The 25,013-nt window shown below is 44.4% G+C and overlaps 2 protein-coding genes across 2 annotated transcripts in view; both read left to right on the forward strand.

The window, feature by feature from the left end:
• alg6 (ALG6 alpha-1,3-glucosyltransferase) overlaps positions 1–25,013 on the forward strand; it is a 406,699-nt gene that overhangs the window by 73,268 nt on the left and 308,418 nt on the right. The gene's annotated exons all lie outside the window — the stretch shown is intronic.
• ror1 (receptor tyrosine kinase-like orphan receptor 1) overlaps positions 5,188–25,013 on the forward strand; it is a 222,386-nt gene continuing 202,560 nt past the window's right edge. Inside the window, exon 1 of the mRNA XM_063201804.1 lies at positions 5,188–5,532. Within this exon, the coding sequence (XP_063057874.1) occupies positions 5,424–5,532 (109 nt within the window). The 5' untranslated portion in view covers positions 5,188–5,423. The remainder of the gene's footprint in view (positions 5,533–25,013) is intronic.

The raw sequence follows: 25,013 nt of genomic DNA on the forward strand, positions 1-25,013 counted from the left end.
GGTATGTTGCGAGCCGTGTATTTGTTTTAAAAACACAAGAGCTGGGGCTTATGACGAGAAGCAGAGCCGCAGACAGCTTTGGCTGGGCCTGGGACAAAGTCATCTGAAAAGTGCCCCCGACTCAATACATACAATGTAATGGGGGAACCCAATTCGACGCCCATTTCTCCCCAGGCCTGGTACAACTGACCCCTTTTTCCTGCCTGTCAACTTCCCTGATGGGGAGGTAAGGTCTAACTGTGGGCAGCAGGTTATATGGTCACGCCACTAATGGGATTGGATCTTAAATTATCATGCCTAACTACTTGAACCGCACAAAGCAAACACAGTAACACGATCCTGCTAGATTCCTATCGACCTCTACCTCTCCCTACCCACTTCATGCTGCACACACACACACACACACACACACACACACACACACACACACACACACACACACACACACACACACACACACACACACACACACACACACACACACACACACACACACACACACACACACACACACATTCACACACACACATGCACGCGTATGCACATACATAAATACACACGCACATTCAAGAATGCATGCACAAACACTCGCGCACACATATATGCATGTAACTAACTACCCATACACACACTTACGCTCAGGCGCACATACATACAAATGAGCAGACAAAACCGTTTCCCTGCATTATACCCATTGAAGTAAGTAATCATCCCAAATCTTCTACAAAACCATGTGTGAACTCACATGTGCATGCTATGCAGATACACACAGAGGTAAGCACTCAAGCACTCAATCAGTGGAGCAGATCTGGCATTTTCCTCCAGCGAGCAAAGGGGCCTTTCGGCTGATTTCATGGCACTTTCTCGTGATCAAGCATGGCTGGTCGCTCAGCTCTAACACAACTGTTATTAAAGGCTGACAGATTGTCTAACAGGGCTCGAGGACCACCCACAGACTCTGCACACCACCCCACCCTTCCTCTTTTTTCGCCTTTCTGTCTCCTTGCCACATCTGATCCACTGGGTCTATAGTCTTTTCCATGCCTTCACCAGACAATCAATGTGGCAAAGAAGTAGGACAAGTGGGAACCGTCGTGTGGGTGCTGGTTAAGAGGATGTCCCACGCTAACATATGTGGACATACTCAAGAAGGACGCAGGAACCCAGAGTACCAGCTAATTGAAAAGATATATGGAGAATCGGGATGACTGGAATCAACGATGGGAGGCTCGTCTGAGGACGACCTAGAGAGAGAGAGAGGCACAAGTAGGCTACGTCAAGAGAATGGCACCACTGACCCGTCACTCATATTATAGGGGTGGGGTCGCATCCTGAGGATTGAAGTAATGGAGTTGAAGTCACTTCCCCACACTTCTTCAGTCACTTCACTGCAGATTGGACTGGGACACAATGAAACACTTCGGGTCATCAGCGATGAGGTCATCTTTTGTCCAATCAAGGATCATTGGAAAGGAGGCACACAACAAGACGCCAGGCCTGCCCTGTTCATTTGGCCTGAGCCAAACTAACAAGAGGAGAGTGATCTCAGATGTCTTCTTCATTTTTGAATTACTTATTGTATTACATGTATGTGGTATTTTGTGTTATTATAAGACGTGCTGACAAGACACTGCCCCAGCAATTCTTCTGGGTTTTTTTTGTTTTTCTTTTACTTCTGCTGGAACTGTTGCAGATTGCCTACAGACACACAGAGAATGTTCTTTGTTCTGAACAGGAGGAGGGTTTGCAGCTCTACTTAATAGCAGCATTTAACCCTTGTAAGGTGTTCGTGTTTTTGTAACACATAAGGTGTTTGGGTCAAATAGACCCATGCCTATAGAAAAAAAGGAAACAATCATGGATCCATAAGGCAAGGCCCCTGTTGTGAATTTGCTTTTACCAGAATGACATTGATCAAGTCATAAGGTATTACTAAACACCAGAGATGTGGACTTGTGACTTGTGACTCGGACTGACTTGTGACTTGAATCACAAATGACTCGACTTGAGACTTGACTTGCCAATATTAGGAGTGACTTGTGACTTGACTCGACTTGTACGCTATTGACTTGAGACTTGACTCGACTTGACAGTTTTAGCTTGCAATGACTTGCAATTGTGCTCCAAGTCAATGAATATATTATTTTTTTGCATTTTGTGTGTGAAAAAAATGCATGAAAGAAAGAAAAATGATTGAATGATAAATGATTTACCTTCAACCATAGTCAACCATGCAAAAAAAAATATGATCCATTGTGGGTTGCATGGTCACCCAAACAAACATGAAACCTTGTCTGCAGCCGTGCTGTAATGGTTAGGGAGTTGGGCTGAAGATCACAGAGTTGCCAGTTTGAATCCCATCCTTAAACCCACCTCTCCCTACAGTACATCTCCATCCATGACTGAAGTGCCCTTGAGCAAGGCACCTAACCCCACATTGTTCAAAGGACTGTCACCAATATGTGCGTTGGATAAAAGATAAAAGTAATTTAATGAATAATTATAAACCGTGGTAAAACCATGGTTAGTTTTCAGAGTAAAACCATGGTTCAATTTATAGTTAAACCTAGAAAAACCAAAAACCAATGCCGGACCATGCTCAAAAAACTGAAATCAAAGTATACCATGGTATACCATTTTCGGGACATGACTGGCGAAGGGGGACATGCAAAGCAGTGTGGAGAGGTAATGAATTTATGACCAAAGGTAATTGTCAATATTGCACATAGAATACAAGGTGACTTGTTAATGACTTGGGGAAAATAAGACTTGGACTTGGACTTGACCTTGACTTGACTTGGGTACGACTTGGACTTTGCCTTGACTTGGTCAAATGTGTCTTAACTTGTGACTTGACTCTGACTTGATTGTTAGGACTTGAGACTTACTAGTGACTTGCAAATTAGTGACTTGGTCCCATCTCTGCTAAAGACTGTGTAATGTCGTAGTAGCAAATTCACAACAGGGGCCTTGCCTTAAGAGTTTAAGTCAAAGTCAAAAGTCAAAGTCAGCTTTATTAAACAAGGCGCTTGTGCAGATGTTGCCCCTGGACACCGCCGCCCCCCACCCCTGCCCCATACATCACACTGGCCATGAGTAACCTCCTATTTCCAGCCAGGTCCTCAAAAGAGAGTGTTTTTTCTTTAGCCCACACCTTGTGTGTTAGACATTGTAGGGGGGAATGGGAGATGAAGTGGTTAGGGAGGGAGCGCAGGGGGAAGGACGGTATCTTCAAAGCGTCTGTCATGCGAGACCTCAATCCCCCACTCATTACAATTAGACGAGTTTCGCCCTGCATGGTTGCAATTTCAATAATCTAATTTCGCTTTTAAGGAAAATAAAAGCAGATAGACATCAGAAAGAAAAATAGCCCCCATACGTCACAAATATCCGTCCCCCTCCCCCCCACACACGCTCCCCCGGCCGCTCCCCCTGTGGTAATAGCTTCCAAATGTTTGATATTAGATGTAATCACGTCGCAGAGAGCTCCATTGGGCCGTTCCTTTTGAATAGGCCGCAGAGTATGCTAGCTTTCTCTGAGGCGAGCAAGCAAAGAGGCTTTTCGAAAACAAAACTATCATCTTAGTTCATCAGACCTTGGGTTTCGGTCTTCTTATTAGGTCCTACTCTTCGCTGTCCCATCTGGTAATCAAACTGGGTAATGATCTATGATCACTGGTTTATCTTACCCTCTTGTCATTATGGGATTTCAGGGATTTGGTGGTGTTTAGGTCTGAGGGAGGCGTGTTGGTGCTCCACGTTTGCCATCTAAAGTGTAAGAGAGATGGTGAAATCATCCCTCTCATCACCCTTTCCTTTCAATGTGAGAAAAGCACTTGCTTTGTGGAAATACAATACGACACATCTTCAACTGCACAGCACAACATCAAGGATGCATTCATTCCACCATGATTAGCAGGGGGAAGCATTTGAGGTCGTTTTAGTTTGGAGGGAGGAGAGGGAGTATCAGACTTGAATGACAGACAGATTTTCCAGTGTGCGCACGCATGCACGCACGCGCACGCACACGCACACACACACACACACACACACACACACACACACACACACACACACACACACACACACACCACAGTCAGAGAGAGAGAGAGAGAGAGAGAGAGGTCACCCAATTCAAATCATCAGCATCGCCTGTTGGGAACCGTCCCAGAGACCCTGGCCTTTTAGCTTTGATCGGGGGGACCTAGCATTAGCATGTGTCACCGTGCCGACAAGCGGACAGGAAATGAGAGATGAACCTGGACTCTGGTGAGTCATTGCAGCCCGTCACTTCAAAAGGCCCCAGCCCCGGCCTCCCTTCCCCATGCCTTCCCGACTGACACAAATGAACAGGAACAGGTCAGGATACGGGACCCAGATCTTGTAAATTGCTACCATTCTCTGTCCTATCCCTTGGTCCGTAGCCTAAAAGACCGCAGCAGGCCTCTGAAGTATATGCAAGTCATTAATAGGAAATGTATAGGCATCTAATAGGCCTATAGGCTACAAATGTCAGGATGATCCTCCCTTGATGTTTTAGTATACTACCACGAGGTGAGCAATTCTATCTAACTCTAAATGTCCTCAAGTTGTTCAAATAACATATTATGGGCCTGGCCCTGCCGTGGCCAACCGGTAGGGCACTCACCTGCCATGCGGCTGACCAGGGTTCGATTCCCAGCACCTTTGCTGGTCCTTCCCCGTCTCTCTCCCAATTCGCTTTCTGTCTACCTCTCACACTGTCCTATCAAATAAAGTTGAAAAGACCCCCAAAAAACTACCATATTGGAATTTTCAAGGACAAAATTGGAATTCTGTTCCAGAGTTGTTGTAGTCATTCCAAGAGAGAAATCTCTTTAATATCACACTGAGGCCTACTAAGTAGCATGTTTTGTTAAGGTATCTGTAATAGTAAAGTGACCATGTTGACCGTTAGCCTACCATGACATTTGTAGTGCAATGATAAACCACCAGTCATCATTTGCTTTTTTACAAAGCGCCTGACTTGAGGTGTGCGTTCCACACAGGGGTGACTTCCAGCGCCAGGTGGCGACATTTGTGCGTTGAAGTCAAATAGATTTGGTCCTGCTTCAGCGCGAGGATGTTGAAGCGTGTGAATGGGTGTGTGTTAGAACAGAACCCGTTTAGTGTGTCCAGAAGTTGGAGAGCAGGCAACGAGGAGGGGAAAGGGGTAGTCTAATCTGAACTGGAAGAAAGTGAGGAGAGAGAGAGAGAGAGAGACGCAAAGCCTTACGACAGAGGACTTTGCCATCAAAACGTTTAAGCACGTTAGAGCGCGCGAGGAGTTCGCGTACATGAACTTTGATAGAGCTTTGCTGTGATTGTCCATTGAAGCTCTCGTGAGTTGAAGAAGTACGGTGGATGTGAAGATCCGAAAAGTTGTCTGAAGAAAACACAGAGGAATGTATGAAATGTGGACAACGGCGAAACCGCATTCGAGGAGATGTCATCTCAACTTTTTATGGGCCATTGCCTTCCTGCAAGTCGTCTTGAGGATGCCTTCCACAACGGGTAGGAATCTATCATTTTAATCATAAGCATGTCTGCTGAGCACTCTTCTTAACACGTGTCATAAATGAAAATACTTCGTCCAACGAAAGAATAACAAATTCGTGGCGCTTGGCGTTCTGTCATCACAATTGTTCTGGTTTACCTGGATTTACATTTATTTTCACGTGATTCAGGAATTCTTTCAGTTTGGATATTTATGGGGAACCAAAGCGCAATGTTCTGTTTCACCAAGGTTTTTTGTTTTTATGCGTTTTAACGTCGATTCCATTGTTTCTTTATGTGGAAGGGCAAACGCGTGCTTATCTATCTCTCCAAAGTTATCTGCGTTTGACCCCATGGTGGTTCTTTGAAAATAAACTGAACAAAGATTGATTTGCGCCTCTGAAAGGACAATGGCTGGGTAAATGAGATGAGCGGGGGATCAGTGGCTCTCCCTGTCACCGATGGAGGTCTTTTGTGTAAAAAGCTATTACGTCGTCATCTCTGAAAACCGATAAAGTTTGCATAATTTATTGCCCGTTACATTAGGCTACCATAGTAGTCTTTCGTTTACTTTTCAGTGACAAGTCACAGCGGATTAAGTTACAATTACCTATGTGAGATGTTGCAAGGACTTTGTGAAAACAAAGTGATTTTGAGGCTATTGTATCAGGATGCTTTAATTTGCAACTTGTTAGTTTTATTGAAGGTAGGCTATGGTTTAGGTTGCCATAGCCTATCGTATGGCATCGCAGTTATAGGAGGTGTATTTGTTATAGGCCTATTGCTAATTATACTACTGTTATTTTTTATATTAAAAGGACTTATTTCTGTGGACTATTTTGAACATGGGTGGGAGAATGTGCTAGAAAATATATGAAATATATTTGTCAGTATGGTCATCATCATTTATAAAGTAGCTATGCGCTTTAGCGCAGGCCCTGGCTGAAACAGCACTCAGCTAGTGACAAAGTTACAACAGCACACAGACCCCCATAGCTCATAGCATCAAGAGCCTGTTGGTGTCCCTTATAGACCTACCAGCTTCAGCCTACCATGCATGCAGAGTGGGAGAAAGAAAAGCCATCTCTTTCCTAAAACCCACTCAATTTAAGTTATGACGAGATAGATAGGAGATTGCATAGGCCTACATGTGGAATTAAACGGAGTCAATTTAAGCTTCAGTTCTCGAACCCAAACAGGTTGCACTTACACATAACCTGACTGTAAACATCCTGTTCCTAGTTGCTGCTTTCATATCGGGCCAGGACGCAGGTGTCCGAATCGGGGTTTACTTTTTCGTGTGGCTGGTTTTTCACAGAATCTGAAAGTGAACATCTGAAAATCTGACTTGAGCGTCATAGGCCTACTGACTTAATAATTATACGCGTATTACACTCTAGCCTACTGCATATGTGGATCTTGAGATTTAGGGTTGCTCTCTTCTTTCTGCATTATACAGTATGTAAGTGACTTGTGTAATTATTTATATATTGTGTGAGCTGCAATGAAGCAAAGCATCTTCTCCAGGTGTGTGTGTAGTGTACACACAAAAAAGTTTTGCCCCACTCAATTTTCCACATTCAACTACAGGTATTTACTGTATATCACCAAGCATGTAGTAGGCATGACTGTGAGTTCGGGTTTGTTTGGCATATTTCCATCTTTTTTTGCTCGTTCAAGACCCAAAAAGAAGTGGCCTTTGTTGCGCTGTCATATTGTAGGCTCATCATTATTAAGGTGGAGAAAGCTGGGAGTGGGCCGAGGGACCGAGCCCTTTTCTCCGTGATCCCCTCCACAGATAATAGCCGCTGGGGGAGTTATAAATCAGCAGGGCGTACCTGTCCATGCACAGATCTCCACCGGACACAATGTTGACACTAAACGCACTTTACTCAGCAAAAGAGAGAGGAGACTGACGTTAGGGGTGAGTGGGTGGGTGGTGGTGGGGTTTAGCCGGGTCCTCTTTAAGTCCCGACTGGGCCTCACATCTCAACTCAAGCCACCCCCACCCCACCCATACCCAAATGCATCGCATACTTGCCGAAGTATCAAGTGCTCTATCTTTAAAAGCCTCAGCAAAAACACCAAGGAGTGTTCGCTCAGTCACTTCTAATGGGCAGTATGTGTGAAACAGATGTACATGTCAGGGTTGGTCTTCGACGCTTTTACTGTCTCTATTTCTCCCTCTCTAGCCTATCTGAACTGGCCCCCTCTAGCTCTCTGTGCTGTGCACACACACACACGCACACACTTATTCTGTGCATGCATGTACACACACACACACACACACACACACACGTACACGCGCACACACACGCACACACACACACACAGCCTGATACCCATGCTGTGTGTTCACTCGCTCACACACACACACACACCACTAACACATACACACACCGACGTTCTCTGCATTCTCTCTCTCTCTCTCTCTCTCTCTCTCTCTCTCTCTCTCTCTCTCTCTCTCTCTCTCTCTCTCTCTCTCTCTCTCTCTCTCTCTCTCTCTCTCTCTCTCTCTCTCTCTCTCTCTCTCTCTCTCTCACACACACACACACACAGCCTCATTCACTTACTCACTCACTCCCTGACACACTCATCATGCATACAAATACGCGCTATAATAATCAGTGTAGCAGGATAATAAATCATAGTGCTGTATTTCTGCTCTTTCTCAAAGGAATGAAACAGTGTATACAAGCCTTGTCAGGCATAAGTAATTGCCCCGGCCATTCACTATTTATTGTTAACCTTGTACGCTTGCCAAATTGTAATGCAGCTAAATCTCTCAATACATAATATGTTGCTAAGCTTGTGATCCGTTTTTGAGGAACAGCTATTAGTTACATTTGATTAACGGATGTTTATGGTTCTGCTTAACATGAAGATACGGCTAACAGGCAGATTCAAAATGACCCATCGTAGTAGTGCCCCTAGTGGTGCACTGCGGTACAAGCAATCAGTATGGCTTAATAAGCTTACAACAAGTATTTTACTGGTGATGATTCTTTTTCAATTAGTTAGGCCCTAGAAGAATGGTTCTAAAAGTTATGAAAAGCATATGCTGACCCTACCCACCCCATGCTTAAGCTTACAATTCATTTGGAATTAAAATAGGGCAGAAAGCAGAGGAGCAATTCAAGCGTCAACGACATTTTGAACTCAGATTTGGACATTGACGTCAGTTCAGTTTGTAGCCAGGAAAATGGCTCACAGAAGCACACACTATTGCATACCTGACACCGACATCATTCAACTCAAAGCAAATGAATGAGTGGTTTTCCTGGACCCAGTGTTGCACTTACATGCAGGTGGTGTATGCATTGTGTGATTTCAGGGTATAATTCTCTTTCACTTCTTATGGGCTTTCATTGCCATACACAGTACATTTTATAGTCTTATTCAACCCTTAGAGTGTTGATTTGACATCTTCTAGAGTGTATATGATCTCAGAATATTCTCTAATGGTTGAATTAACTCTGTATCTTTTAATACGTATATACTTCTCTAAGTAAAAACTGCAGTGTTAACTCAACACTTAACTAAGAATTTGAAGAGTTAACATCTTCCAGATAGTATTTGGTCCCAGAGTACTCTCTAAGTGCTGAATTAACACCACATTGTTTACTGTGTGCCGTACATTGCTGAGCTACGTTGTGGTTTCATTGTTTTTGCCTTGCCATGGCTGCTCGCATCAAATAGTTGAACAATATCCAGCTGCCGAGGCAGACTAGCAGATGTGTCAGCGAATGACATCACCTCTAAAAGAGCGAGTGTCTCCTCCCCAGCTCTCGCATATTAGCCCCCAAAGCATCAGACACACCTACTGCCATCCCGCTGACAAACGCAGCCTTACCAGCCAGCCTTTAGAGTAGTGAAGTGAAGAGCTGCAACTGGCAAGCCGTACTGTACCTCCTGATGACTATCATTACCGACCTACAGTGGCATCCCCGACTTAGCTTAAAGGCTATTGCTGCGCTGTAAAAAAGTTGAAAAGAGTATGCATCTTCCTTTGCCAAGCCCGTTTCCCTGTTAGATTACAGATAGGATCACCAGAGCTATTTTGGACTGCTTCAAGTTCGGCTCCTCCAGCCACAAGCGTTTCCGAGTCCAGACACAGAAAAAAAAAAGATTTCCCCCCCATACAGACTGTGAGTGATGAGTTCACAGAAATGTGAACTTTATGTCCTCAAAATATGACTTGAATAGAAACTAATGGTGCTTCCTTTGTATGGTATAGTGGCGACTGAGGACATACAGTATCCGTGAATGAGTATGTGACATTTACGTAATAGTGAACAGACTATGCTATTCACTGTCAAGATGCCAGTGACTGAAGGATAAACTTGGTCGTTATTGGGTGCTGTGAATTAAGCCAAGTCACCCAATCCCTACTGCACTTCAGATTTTGTACTCCTGTGCTACAGGCCACTAGTGACTAGGCTGTTTGTTTGAGCTTCGTGTCAAATTGGCCTTTTAAAAAATACTGCTGCACTTATGACTGATAGTCCAGATCGTATGGCCTGGCCGTGCAAAGTAAGTTATATGCAGAAAATGTCACACAAATTATGTTAAGCGCTAGTCTTGAGTTTCATGCACATATACCCAGAGCCGGATTAAGATGGCCTGGGGCCCCTAGGCTACAGGTTGCTGTGGGGCCCCCTGGAAGCAACACATTTACATAGACAGTGTCATAAATATGAGATAGGAATGAAGAATAACATATTTTCCAACTGTAATCAACATGAAAGATGCATTTTTCAATTTTGCAGCTTATCACAATTCTGCAATTTGTCAGTTTTGGCCAATCAGGGGGGCCCTTGGTAGGTGGGGGCCCCTAGGCTACAGTCATATCTAGCCTGTGCATTAATCCGGCCCTGCACATATACCAAACTATTTTTTGCTTGCTTTTAACAAGTCTACAGTGATGTGGACATTCCACACCCCCTCCTGACTGTAATAATCCCTGTGACCAACGAAGGAAAGCTGACCCCACACCTGTGTAATATTCCTGAGTAACGTATAAAAAAAACCCCATTCAACACAGAAGCTGCATGGAGAGAGCGGGGCTGTCAGCGTATCAAATACTATCTATAAAAACATGCGAGAGGAAAGCTTTAAGCTAAATCCCCCCTTTTAGACACTCAATCACTTTGAGGTTCTTTTTGCTCACACCCGTCCTGTTGAAAAGGGTGTTTATTTTGAAATGCTATACGTACACTTTCGGCTCATTAATCGCTGTACGTTTCAAAGGCTCTGTTATCAGTCTGATCATCTTACGGAGGTACATTAGGGGGGAAAGTGATTGAGGTCTACGGTCCAAGCCGCAGTGGCTGGTGAGGGCCCTGAGGGAGTTTGTCTTTCCTGCAGTCCGTAGTGCTGGTGCTTAATAGTAGTAGAACCGCATAATCAGGCCCGCTGACAGCTTTTGCTGAGCCCCAGACAAAGTCATCTGAGAGGCCCCCCTGTCTAAGTTCATACAATGTAATGAGGAACCGATTTTAAGCCCTCCATCCCACCTGGGGCCGGGACAACTGACCCCTTTGCCCCCCCCCCCCCCCCTGCCGGCTTCCCTGCGCACAATACCACAGGGGTGCATTTCGCCCACTCATTCGTTGATTGTCTTGAGTAGCCACTTAAAATGAGTTGTGAGAGATATGTATCATCGGGCCCCAGGGGCACTGTCTACAGATCTTATGGGAAATCAGCAGTTATATTACACGAGAGTAGCAGATCTGGATTTCACCACCCCTTATCAGGTAACCATTTTTCCTCTTGCCAAGTAAATGTTTGGCCCCCGTCAAAATTGCCAGCAGGCTCTGCTATACGCTTCCCTTTCCGCAAGACAAGTCATGATGAAACACAGCCTTTTAAAATCAGGCCGTAAATGTGTCAGGCCAAAAAAATCTCTTAAAGCCTATGGGCTTCTGGAAGAAACATACAATGCGAAAAACTAGAAGTAGCCACAGATGATTCTTTGTATCTGGCATATGGTCATGAATACCTCAACCTCATTTGGAGACGTATACAGGTATAAACAATTAATTGGAAACAACACATATTTCACACATTACACATATCACCAAAGAAATGTTTTGATTTTTCTTGGCTTTTCTGTCTCTTCTTGAATCCTCATAGTGGAATGTTTCATGTCAGTGTGCAACCATTTCCTTATCTTCTGTCTATGACATTCATTATTTGAATTCTATTTAGTGTTGAATTACACAGACATCCCAGGCCACCAACCATATTCAGCATACCCTGCCCTTACATTACATTACATTACACTTACCTGACACTTTTATCCAAGCGACTTACAGATATTTTACAGGGTATTGGTTACAGTCCCTGGGGCAATGTGGGTTTAGGTGCCTTGCTCAAGGGCACCACAGCTATGGATGGAGATCTAGGGAGAGGTAAGGGTGGGATTCGAAACTGCAACCCTCTGATCTTAAGACCACCTCCCTAACCATTAGGCCAATGCTGCCCATAGTGTTGCAGAGGACAAAAGAAACAAGAAAATGTTGAAATGTACAATGTATAGTACTATATAGTAGTATATTCCTTTCAGCAATAATCAGTTCAAAATCGTTATCTCGCCATGCCAGCACCTATTACACAGTTAATACACTAGTTACTGCATGTCTACTCCAATTGAAAACCGTTGCCCTGTTTCCCCCCGGTTGTCACTCATAAATTGAAATGATTTTGGCTGCGTGGCGGCTCGGGCTGAAATCATGTCTGGGCTCTGTTTCCACTTTCCCCATGCTGTCTCTCTCAGCCTACTGTACTCTACCTGGCCCCTGGGCTGGCTGCAGACGGGGCCTTCTCCTCCCCACGCCTCCTTGGCCCCAGAGCACGTCGTTGGCTGGCTGGCTTGGGGTTCGGAGGACTGACAGCTCTGCTCTTGCTCTTTTTTTACTCTCTCTGTTCTGAATGAAAGGAGAAAAGTGGAAAGGAATTGATCTCCGACGCTATGTCATCTGTCCACACTTGCGCTCTGTCTCTCTCTCTCTGCCTGGTTTGCTATACCTTTCTGTTCAATATTGGTCATTGCCCTTTTCTATTCAGATATCAGTTGAAATGGATTAAAAACTATGCATACACATAAAATATGAATTGTTCTGTGAATAGATGTTCTCTTCACTGTTACAGATAGATAGAATTATTTCCTCTCTGGCACTAGTAACTGACTTACTACAGATAAGATCTACCGGTATACATACTGTAGCATCATCATGCACTGTTCCAGTCAAATGCCTTAGTATTCCATGAAAAAGCTTTACTACCTCATTTATAAACTACTACGACCTTACAAATAGTTTTCAGTAATAAATTATGACTTCCGCATTGCCATTCTGATATCTTATAAAAGGGACTTTATCTTAAAACCAAGCCAACAACCTGTAATTAAACTATTGTGGGCTGCAGTACAATGCATAACATCATGGTGACCAGGTCATGACCTACAATAGTTTTGAAAAGAAAAAGCAAGCTCAATAAGCAAGCTCAATATTGTGATGTCAACTGTGTCATGATTGTGAGTGCCAGCTTGGGTGTTTGGGGTAAAATACAAGCTCAATGTTGTGAATTCAGCTGTGGTACGATTGTGCATGGTGCCAGGTTGGCTGGTTTGTGTATTTGTGTGTAAGTGCTGATCTCGAGGGATTTTCACACGCAGCCCCCTCAACCCTCCCAGAGTTTACTCTGAACAGTGTGAAAAACACAAACATGTGAGCGGGGAGCTCTTGCGGATGAAAATGCCATGTTGAGGTCAATGGAAGATGAATGGGAATTTGTATAACTATGCCATGAATGTGCAGAATGAGCAGGAAGAAACATGAGCAGGAAAACGTCATAATAGAGGACACTTAAAATATGACATAAAACATTGATTTATGATTAACAATCATAAATAGTAATTGAAATGACTATTTGAAATGTCATTGAAATGAAGGGATTGATATTTCTATTGATAATTAATATTGATATTTCTAGATGTGTTAATTCAGAAAAAGTGGCGTAAGCATGTAATAGTTGAGCCCTGTGCATGTGCGTGTACTTACCATGCAGTACGAGCAACACACACACACACACACACACACACACACACACACACACACACACACACACACACACACACACACACACACACACACACACACACACACACACACACACACACACACACACACACACACACACACACACACTTGCACACTAGATATGCATAATTTCAATGCTATAGTTTTGAATGCTCGAAGGTTTCTTTTTTAGCAGGTGCAGCTTTTCAAGGTACTTCAGTCTTCAGTTCACACAAGGGAAAGGCGCGACACTGCCGTAACTGAAGTGCCGTAACTGATCATGTGTACCCTTTCTTGGCAATAACTTACTTAATGTACTTCCTCCAGCACGATAGAATTATAGTAATGCACCATGTCATATTATTTTCATTTCATGACATCCATCCCAGACGGGTGTCAATACGCAACAATGACTTCAGTGTTCTTTTTTGATCCCAAGACTGATCTCCGTTTCATATGGGCTTTGTGAAACAGTTGGGACTGTGTGTTAAATGTTGTACCGTAAATATAGAAAGTGGGATTTGTATTGTGTGTGTGTGTTTATGTTTATGTGTGTGTTTATGTTTATGTGTGTGTGTGTGTGTGTGTGTGTGTGTGTGTGTGTGTGTGTGTGTGTGTGTCTGTCTGTCTGTCTGTCTGTCTGTCTGTCTGTCTGTCTGTCTGTCTGTCTGTCTGTCTGTCTGTCTGTCTGTCTGTCTGTCTGTCTGTCTGTCTATGTATCTGGGAAAAGCGTGCTGTGTCTAACTAACTAATCCCCCACACAGGGAGCACAGGGACATGGGCAGGCGAAAAACCCCGAAGCCCGACCACTCGCATCACAGGAAATTAAATTTTATGGGCCTGTAATGATTTGTTTTAGAGCAGGGAACAATGTTAATGTAGGGCCGCTCGCTTGCAAATCGTGGACGAGCCCCTGGGACACTTTTGCAGAGGAAATGAGGGACGTTGCTCAGGTGTGTGTTTAGCATTTCTGTCCCTGTTAGGAGCTTTATTGTAAAAACAAACATTAATATGTGTGCATGCAGGGTAGTTATAAGGGAAATTAAAATATATGCTAGCAAGCCAAGGGCTCCTGTTATGGGAGATTACTTATAAGAGAATGTGGGTGTCTTTCAATGGAGCTTGCATCTAGGATGTCTTTTTATTCAATAATCCCATTAAGACACAGCGTTATAAATTTGTTGTTACCAGAATGGCAATGACTAAGGCATGGTGTATTACTAAAGGCCCTTTGTTATGTCATAGTAGTGTAGTACTATTAGGGCTGCACGATTATGGAAAAAATCATAATCACGATTATTTTGGTCAAAATCATAATCACGATTATTAATCACTATTATTGATTTTTGCAGATTTTTTTTGAAAATTATAACAAGATGAAATATAACCAAGAATGAATTACATACGGGATGAGCAAAATAAAATGAATTGTAATAATTATGTAAAGGCAATAGCATGAAACTTAAGTGGACAGATTTCTGGCCAGAAACACCAGCCTGTCAGTATGTTCTGGCTTCAAGGACGCTCTCAAAAGTAGGTCACTATTGCCACGATTAAATCACGATTAAAATCATGAGTTCGATTTCACTCTTTTATCACGATTTTGATTATTTTTCGATTAATTGTGCAGCCCTAAGTACTAATGTAGTTAACTTTTCAATGACTATTACACTGTTCCACTGGTGAAACGGCATGCATTATGGGGCTACGACGTGTCTAAGACTTCTTTTTTGCTGTGCTGAACCCTTGAACGTTTGCTTAAACTTGTTTAACTTCCCTTTAAGTGTGTTTAACTCAACTTTGCGCGTTTTATAAGTTGGTAATTGCTATCAGTATCCATAGAATCTTTAATCCAGCAGTCAGTAGACTGAAGTCCAGGAATTTTAAGAGGGTTTTTGAAGATTAGCAGCACTAAAGAGGTTTTGAGTCCAGGGCTACTGTTTTTACAAGCCCCAACTTCAGCTTCTCTGATGTGGGTGTGGGGGGATCTGTAAGCAGTGGGACGAGATTGAAGGAGCAAAAAAAAAAAGCTGGACTTTCCCTTCCACTTTGAGCAAAAAAAAATGCTTTAATGCAGCTCCAGGACCATCAAAGAGCATATGACAGTTGTCACACACAGCATGCTGTTAATCAGGGCTTAGGTTGTCTAATTCAGTTAGGAGGTGGAGAGGAGAGGGAGAGATGGCTGTAAAAAAAAAATTCAACCAGTGCCACGTACGGACAGCTCTCTCACATAACGCATGTCATTATCAGTGAGAGGCAGCTTTTCTATGAATATAGTCATGTGACAGCGTGACATATAGGCCATGTCACTCAGAAATGATGAGGGGAGCATGCACCTTGTTTAAGAAGAGGTAAAGATGAAAGATGAACAGACGGCGGTCAGAATTGCCACTAACTTAGTAGGTCTTGGAAATGGAGGGCCTTTCATAACTCCTGGACCAGTAGTGAAAGGTGCGGGTGTGAAGACTTAACTTTGATCCTCTGATGACAAAAACAGAACAGATGCTAAAACACAGTAAATTTGGCAGTGTTAATTCAATACATCTAATTTACTCATCTATGGTGTTTTTGGTACCACATTATTCTCTGAGAGTTAACACCACAAAATGTGCTATGAATTATTGCCATTTAGCAGTAGCAGACTGAATTATTTACAATATCACAATGTCCTCAAATGGGATTGGGGTTGGATACTTTCCTTGCTACACAACATATTCTGGTACAATGACTGCAAACTCCCAACATTTTACACCATAAATCAAAGATGCGCCAAGACTCGAAAACAAGATATTCCCAAAAATATGGGCCCCTGCCTTAGATTACATATTATGTTCTTTATAGTAGACTTACAGTCCATAGAGAGCAACTCACAACCACAATACCACAACAAATTGACAGTCAGTGCCACCCCCTTTCCTTTTATGTGGTGTTTTTGTTTGTGTGGTTTTTAGCTTTGCCTCTACTTTTGGTGTTTTTGGTGTCTGAAGTTTGTCTTTTTGCTTTTGGATTGGGATTGTAAGACATTGCTTGTTTATTTTAGCATCTATTGCATTTTTGCAATTGCTATTGCATTTTTTTCATCCTGATATCTTTATTCGTTATATATTGGCATAATCTGACTTGACACTTTGTTTGGCATTCAAATTCACCATGTTGACTTCTAAGTTTCACCAAAATGAAGAACAGTCTCACAAGTGCTCTTACAAGGACGTACTACAAACGTACAAGGCTTGTTGTTAAGGCCTTTAGTGAGCCTTGACTACTGCCTTTGATTGGCCGCAGCGTTGTTTCACAAGAGGCAGGCAAGCAAGCACAATAGCCCTTTAAACACTGTTTGTTTAGGGGCTGGCTGGCCCCCTTTGTGCACTTGTCACCGTTGGAGAGAGCCCACAATTAGGCAGCAGCCTCTCTGTTTGCTTTGCCACTTCATTATACCACGAGGAGAGGGAAAGAAGAGATGCGGGCTGCTACTGTTGGTACGCATGAACAACCAGGCATGTTGGCCACATCCTGCATATGAGAGGGAGAGAGGGAGAGAGAGAGAGGAGTAAAAGTCAGGGCACCGTGGCGGGCAGCACTTGCTATCTTGTTGCTGTCGTTGGTCATTGTCTTGTCTATGTGTTTGTTTCTTTTTTCAGTCTGCATGTAAATCTTGTTTGTTGAGTGTGTGCAGTTGTTTCACGCTGTGTGCTCTGGTTGACTTCTCCTTTCCTCTTGGACTTTCCTATCCCTTCTGTCATCTCTTGTCTATTTCCCACCCTCTCTCTCTCTCTCTCTCTCTCTCTCTCTCTCTCTCTCTCTCTCTCTCTCTCTCTCTCTCTCTCTCTCTCTCTCTCTCTCTCTCTCTCACATTCACTTTCTCTCAGCCCTCAGGCATGTGTAGGCCGTCCCAATCCTACAAATCACTCCTCCTTTCCTCCTTTCCTCCTCTCCTCAGCCTTCCTTTCTCCTCCTCTCCTCTCCTCTCCTCTCCTCGTCGTCTCCGTTCCGCTCTGCTCTCTCACCCTGTGGTGAGGCAGAAATGACTTACCCGACCGCACTGACCAAGGAATCCCGAAATATAAAGATCAATTTCCCTAATTCCGTGTGATCATTAGCCAAGCGCGCCCACAGTGGCCGATGAGGCCAGGGCCCAGCTATGTGCCGATGGGGGGAAATGCCATTGCCCGCACACCACACCACACCACACCACACCACACCACACCGCACCGCCTCAACACCATGCCGCCATGCCAGGGCCCACCAATGCCCTCAGAGACAGACAGACAGACAGACAGGGCCCCACTGAGAAGGATGAGATGGCGGCCCTTGGGATTATCCCTCTACACACACACACACACACACACACACACACACACACACACACACACACACACACACACACACACACACACACACACACACACACACACACACACACACACACACACACATGTGCATGTAGGCAGGCATGCATACACATAGACGCATGCACGCACGCACGCACGCACGCACACACACACTCACGGATATCTACTGTAGTGTACACAGAGAAAATTTCTCTCTCTTTTTCTCTCTGTATCTCTCTCTCTCTCTCTCTCTCTCTCTCTCTCTCTCTCTCTCTCTCTCTCTCTCTGGGGACGCGGTGTCCTTCAGTGACTGCCTGGAAAACTAATCCAACCCAACTGTTGGCGTGTCTTAAATGTTAAAAAGTCTGTAACGCTCACTTGGCATGTAGTGGGTTTTTTTCTGCTGAAAGATCCCTCCCCTCCTTTTTAAGGTTTCTTCAGCTATTTGAGATTTTTCTGGGAGAAATTGAGCATGAACGAAACCATTGGTAGTGGAAATAGTATGCAGTAATCTGCATTAAGTTTTGGCCCGGGCTATTGAGGGGTTTCAGCAGATACTCAGAAACCAGTGAGGCTCCCTGGGACGCTAACTTACTTATTCAGTTGCTGCCGCTGCTGCTGCTGGTGTGGCTGCTTGGCCTTACACAATAAATGTAGTGTTAATTCAACACTTGGAGAGTTGCTTTTATCATTTTTTACGTCGTATTTGGTCCCAGACTGCTCTGTAAATGTTGAAATAACACTACATTTTTACTGTGTAGCAAATGAATAGGGACATAGTTTGCTATCTATCATGTTTGGTTTATGATGTGACTAGGCTTTGCCCGACGTATGTGAGCTGCTTCTGTGTTTTTTGACGCTGTTGGAAAGGAATTTTTTGGTATCAGGGGCCAAACGGGAATATTTTCCACAGGACGCCGAACACCACGTTTGTTGGCTGCCACTAAAGTCTTAACAGAGGTGGATAAAAATCTTTTACAAGGGTTGAGGGGAGAAATTCAGTTTACCTGTTCTAAACTGAACCTTGATTGTTTTTTTCTCTCCCGATTTCCACTTTCAACAGTTATTTAATTTCCTCCTTTGGAAGCTTTTCAGGTGTTGCCAGTGTTGTCGACGATACATTTGCTCAAGCTTTTTGAAGGAAATAAAAGGAACAGGGAAAAAAAGCTTTGTTTTTTTTCATCTACCGTAGGTTTTGGTTTTGGTCTTTCTTCGCCCCCTTGGACTGTCTCCAAGTTCAGCTCGGTTGCTGTTCCCCCCCTCCAGTTCGGGTTTGCTCTGCGAGAGGGCATAGATTTCAGCCAGGCAGGAAATGAGGCTGCGCCGGGCTGAGAGCCCCGTTGTTTTCCATGGGGTCGAAGGGAGAAAGGGGGTAAGGGGCCGTCGGAGGAGGAAGAGAACTGCGGAGGGAAAATTGGTGTATCCATGTCTCTCGAGTAGCTGATCTCCGTCTGTTAGCTCCAAAACATGCTGCATGGGAGATGGGTGATTTATTTTCAAACGACAAGTGCAAGAATGAAAAAAATGAAGTTGAGGTGGGAGGGGAGAGGGGAGGTGAGGTGCCTTAAGCTCGGTGTACCAGAGAAACAGGAGAAGCCGTGAAGCAGCGAAGAATGACTTGTGCATCACTCTCACCATTCACTTCCAGAGAAGCGTAAAGCAAGCAATGTATCTGCTGCACCCATCAGCAGTCATTAATACCTTTCGCAGTCACAATTCTAGCCGTAACTTGGCACTGTTTTAATTTCCTTGTGCAACTTCCTACATGCGTTGCAACGCTTATCCGGGAGACTTATAACAGTACGCAGGTTAATTTTTACCTGTTTCAAACAAACCGGCCGTTGGCTTTAATGCTATTCATTTGTCGCGCCGCGCCCTGCCCCAGTTAATTGGGTGGAGAAGTAAGAAGCAAGAGGCAAGAGAGAGGAGTGACCGCGAGGAGCAGTGACCGTAAACTGGCCCCTCCACCTCCCACCTCTCAGCCCCATCAAACCCCACTGAGCCGCTGCTTGGAGTGGCTGCTAAGGAGCTTAGGTCCGCATGATTTCCACAGCTGTTTGCTTAACCTCCTCCCGGAGTCTCGGCGTAAGGCCATGGTTAACAGTCGACACAGTCCGAGTCCTCTGCTCTGCTCGGAGCTCCTCTATTCTTTGCGCACACCTTCACTGTACACTACAGGAGCAACTTTTTTTTAACAGTGTGCGTTCTTGACTGAACCATGATTGCTCCTCGCAAGGTGCAACTCGAAACACCTCGGCATAAGGCCATGCTTAAGAGTCAACACAACTCGAGTGTTGCATTGGTATAAGTCCAGTTGACACAGTCTGAATGCTCAGCTCTGTGCTCTGAATCCGTCTATTCTCTGTGCACCTCCACTGTACAGAGGGAGCCACTGACTTCACTCAGTGTGTTTTCTTGATTGATCCATGATTGCTCCTTGAAAAGTCCAACTCAGGCCCTACTGTGGCGCAAGTGGAAGGGCACTCGTTTGCTATGCGGCCGACCCGGGTTCGACTCCCGGTCCGGGTCCTTTGCCAACCCCTTCCCATCTCTCTATGCCCACTTACTTCATTACCTTCACTATCCTGTCAAATAAAGGCAATAAAAGCCCCCCAAAAATACTTTAAAAAAAGAAAGAAAGGTCCAAATCAAAACAGCTCGGAAGTCTTGTGTAAGTTGTATGGGGTGGGAAAACATAAGTGGCTCCTGCTGTAACATACTTGTGATGGGTCTCTCCTAACTTGTACTTGTACATTTTATAAGTTTAGGGATACTGGCTGCCCTCATATTCGATCAATTTAGTCTTTGAGAGACCTGATTTTGAGAGACATTCTTTGAATGGAAACAGGGAGAGAGAGAGGTGCAAGGGAAAGAAATAGATGTAAATAGAAGGTTTTTGTTACTGAGTCCTAATTGTTGCAATCTTTTGAAACATTCCATGTAGTGATTTATAGGCAACGATTTCACCAAATTCCAATTGTTTTATGACAGATTGTAATTCAAAGGGATTCCAGACCAACCAGTACTTCTCCCTCTCCCTGGCTATAAACTGAGCCAGTTTCACGAGAGAGAGAGAGAGAGAGAGAGAGAGAGAGAGAGAGAGAACAAGAGAGAACGAGAGAGAACGGAAGAGCGAGAGAGATTCTTTAGACAGCGCTGCCCTGTAGAACCTGTCAGCTAAAGGAGCTGGCTTGGTATTTTTGGTGCCCAGTCACTGTTGTCCAATTTCCGACGTGATAATGTAGTAAGGTGTTGTAACAGGCTTGACACAGGCTGGATAATGTGATGAAGAGTAAATATACCCTCATGCTGTGTTGTTTCCTAAACGGTCCGTTCACAGCCTCCACTTAAAATGGAATTAGGAGTGTAATTGGCGACATTTGGATGCACCTTGGCCTTGGATGCACCAGTTTGGCTCTTGTTGACACTGCAAGGGAGAATAGACAATACATTGTGAATGAATAATTATGGGTTGCAAGAAGATAAAGGAAAGGAAATAAGAGAGAGACTGGCAGTATTGAGAGAGAGAGAGAGAGAGAGAGAGAGAGAGAGAGAGAGAGAGAGAGAGAATGTGTACGTGCGTGCGTGCATGTGGGTGTGGGTCTGCATGTTTTACAACCATGACACATACCACGTCACGTCATCTCTATTCTCCTGTGACCCTTAAATCAATTACAGTGGCCTCAACCTCTGCTTGTCCGATTAGCAGACACCGGCAGCCACATGAGCAGAACACAGACCTGCCTTTCTCTCTTGTGCTTGTTCCTGGGAAATCACATTGAGACAAACAATAATATTCAGTTTGTGTGCGTGACGGAAACTTTGAGAAGTGTGAAAACAGTCACCCCTCCACAAGATTGTCTCGTGAGAGGTGTTGCATTTTTAAAAACTGAGGATTTCAATGGTGATTGAATCGTCATTGCATAGTCTGATAAAATGTATAATAGTAGTCTTCAGTGCATGTATAGCGAACAATTAGCCCAAGAATATGCTTGCGAATGAATGACAGCTGATGTTCAACATACCTCTGTGCACAGTGCGGTCTCCAATTTTGCTCCATGCGGATGCTAACTCTGTGAAACAAATCTGTGTGCTCTTGACCCCCCTGGTCACTACCCTTAGTATGTTAATGCCATCAGTGGTGTTATTGGCTGTTACTTTGTCCAGTAGCATACAGAGCCCAGAGCCATGAAATTCAGAGTTGTGATAATCGGAGCAGAGAATAGTATATGAGAGAGAGATAAATCAGGCGGGTTCTTTTCCGGTATCCACTTTTCGTCGGGTGAACGCCCCTTTAGGAGACCTCGATTAGGAGACCTTCGGAGTATTGAGGTTGAGAATAAATGGAGTCCCCTTAGCGCTGTAGATGGCGGTAGTGCACGTCTTGTGCAAACACCACGAAAAGAGAAGAAGAAGGAGGGACAACGCCCCCTTAGAAGACCAATTTTGAGCACACTGCTTTGCATTGGATGGGCGGGTTTTAACATATCTTACTCTACTAGAAGATTCTTTGATTGGAGAGTACAGGAAATCTTTTGGTGACAAAAGATTCTAAAATGCGGCTTTCTGATCGCTAGAGACTAACACAGCTTAAGGCCACCTCTACGAATGTAGTATGTGAGATTGGCAAGACTAAAGTCCTTTGTTTAAGCATGCCCATCTCATTCCTTTAATGCTCATGGTGTATGTGAGCCTGTGCTTCCTCTCCATCTGAGCTATGCCTTGACTTTATTAGCTGCACTGTATAATGTCAAAGAATAATGTGTGAAGAGACAGACTAAAGCGAGCCCCCATGTAAGACTCGAATGGTCATTAGTCAAACTTCTGATCGCTTTGTACGCTTGAAAGCAGTAGATTCTGCCTGAGCCCTCAAAGTGAATAGGCCTATTAATTTGAATGAACACCCACTAACTGAATCCACTTGAGAGAGACTTGATGACATTAAGCCCTTTAGAACAGTCCATAAATAACCCTCAGCATTTTTTGTTTCTGTCAACAAAGTTTTCTGAGTCTCTACTAGTACTTTTCTGAAGTAGACATTGCCCTTAATATATATATATATATAAATTGGTTTGATGCTTTTTTGGCCCATTTGTCCAAGCTAAAAGGTGGGCACAGGGTGCACAAAGCATACCGTACACAATTACCCATCTTGAAGGTGGTCTTGGACGTGGCCCAGGAACAGTCCGGCTGCCTTGTAATGTGAAAGCAATTAGCAGTGGTTTCACAGAGCACAGAGATATGTGCAATAACAGCAGAGCAGAGCCGAGCAGAGCAGAGGGGGAATGTAGGTCACTCAGCGGAGCCGGGCCATATTGGCAACTGGCTTCATCATGCCCTTAGTTGGTGCTGAGGGGGGAAAAGCGCCAAGCATTGAGATGTCCTGATAGACGGACAAAGGTAAAAGTAGAAAGTGAGAAGTCCTCGCCATGTATTCATTCTTCTTGGAGTCTGTAGAAAAGGTAAATTCTCAAATCACCTCATCTACAGAGAAGCAGCTGGATGACCGAATTGTCTGGAAAAAGATATGTGGGATGCTTGCCTCTGGCTTGTCCCTTTGTCTGGTTCCTTGGTAGGCCACTAGTCTACAAGTCTTTCTACTGCTGCCTTCTACTGAGGGTGGTGGATTAAAAAAAAATCCATCCTGTGTCCAGGAAAACCTGTGCAGAAAGGTGAAGGAAAGATGAGAGCAAAATGAGTAAAATAGAAAATCTGAAGTAAAAAATAGAGAATCTGATCCTAGTTTAGATCCTAGAGAATCTTAGTTTTATCCTTGATCAGTGTAGGCTATGTGTGTGTGTAGGCTTGTGTGTGTGTGTGTGTGTGTGTGTGTGTGTGTGTGTGTGTGTGTGTGTGTGTGTGTGTGTGTGTGTGTGTGTGTGTGTGTGTGTGTGTGTGTGTGTGTGTGTGTGTGTGTGTGTGTGTGTGTATTTGACAACAACAACCTGAAAATCAGCACTAAAGTAGCTGTCCACAATGCAGTCTGTGTCACCACCCTACTCTATGGGGCTTAAACATGGACGCTGTACAGACGCCGCATAAAGAGCCTGGAGATGTTTCACATCAGATGCCTGCAAAAAAATACTCCACCTGTCCTGGGAGGACAGCATCCCCCTTACCGACATTTTGACTGCCACCGGCACCACCAGCATGGAAGCAGCTCTGGCCATGAGGCATTTACGCTGGGTTGGCCACACTATTCGCATGCCTGACTATCGCGTCCCACACCAAGTCCTTTATGGACAGTTGCTCAACTCCAAGCGGGCTGCAGGTGGCCAGAAGAGAAGATACAAGGACTTAACCAAAGAACTGTTGAAGTGCTGCAACATCAACCTTGACCACCTGGAGACAATAGCATCCCACAGACCAACCTGGAGAGCCATGTGCAGCAAAGCAGCTGAGCAAGTCAACGACACCTTCATTCAAAGGAGGACTGCAAGACGTGCCCAACGACACCGGCAGGCAGACCCCACCTCCCAATCATCAGGACATACCTGCTCCATCTGTGGAAGAGTATACGGCTCCAAAATTGGCCTCCACAGCCACATGAGGTTTGCCTGGTTAACACCAGACCTAATCACAAGTGAGATTAGGTCTGGGGAGTTGCCTATGTAAATTCCGTATGGGGCCGGAATACTTGGCTATTATGACACACTGCCCTGCTCTCTGATTGGGCAGAGAAACTGTTAAGGTCGGAATGCTTGGCCATTATGACACAGATCCCATGATCTTGTACGTTATGAGTCATCCTCGCCATACTGTCTTTCAGATCGAAACGATTGTGTAGAACTAAAGGCAGTATGGGAGTTCCCAGGCTAACATGAGGTGGCATTAACGGTAACAACAACAACAACGTTGACCAACACCCCCCCACCCCCAACCCCTCACACCCCCCGGACCCAACCCCCTGGAACAAGCATCATCATCGGACATGATGGACAGCTGAGAAGTGTGTGTGTGTGTGTGTGTGTGTGTGTGTGTGTGTGTGTGTGTGTGTGTGTGTGTGTGTGTGTGTGTGTGTGTGTGTGTGTGTGTGTGTGTTTGTGTGTGTGTGTGTGTGTGTGTGCACGTAAGTGCATGTCTCCTT

Source organism: Engraulis encrasicolus, chromosome 6 (genome assembly GCF_034702125.1).
Source record: "Engraulis encrasicolus isolate BLACKSEA-1 chromosome 6, IST_EnEncr_1.0, whole genome shotgun sequence".
Lineage (NCBI taxonomy): Eukaryota > Metazoa > Chordata > Actinopteri > Clupeiformes > Engraulidae > Engraulis > Engraulis encrasicolus.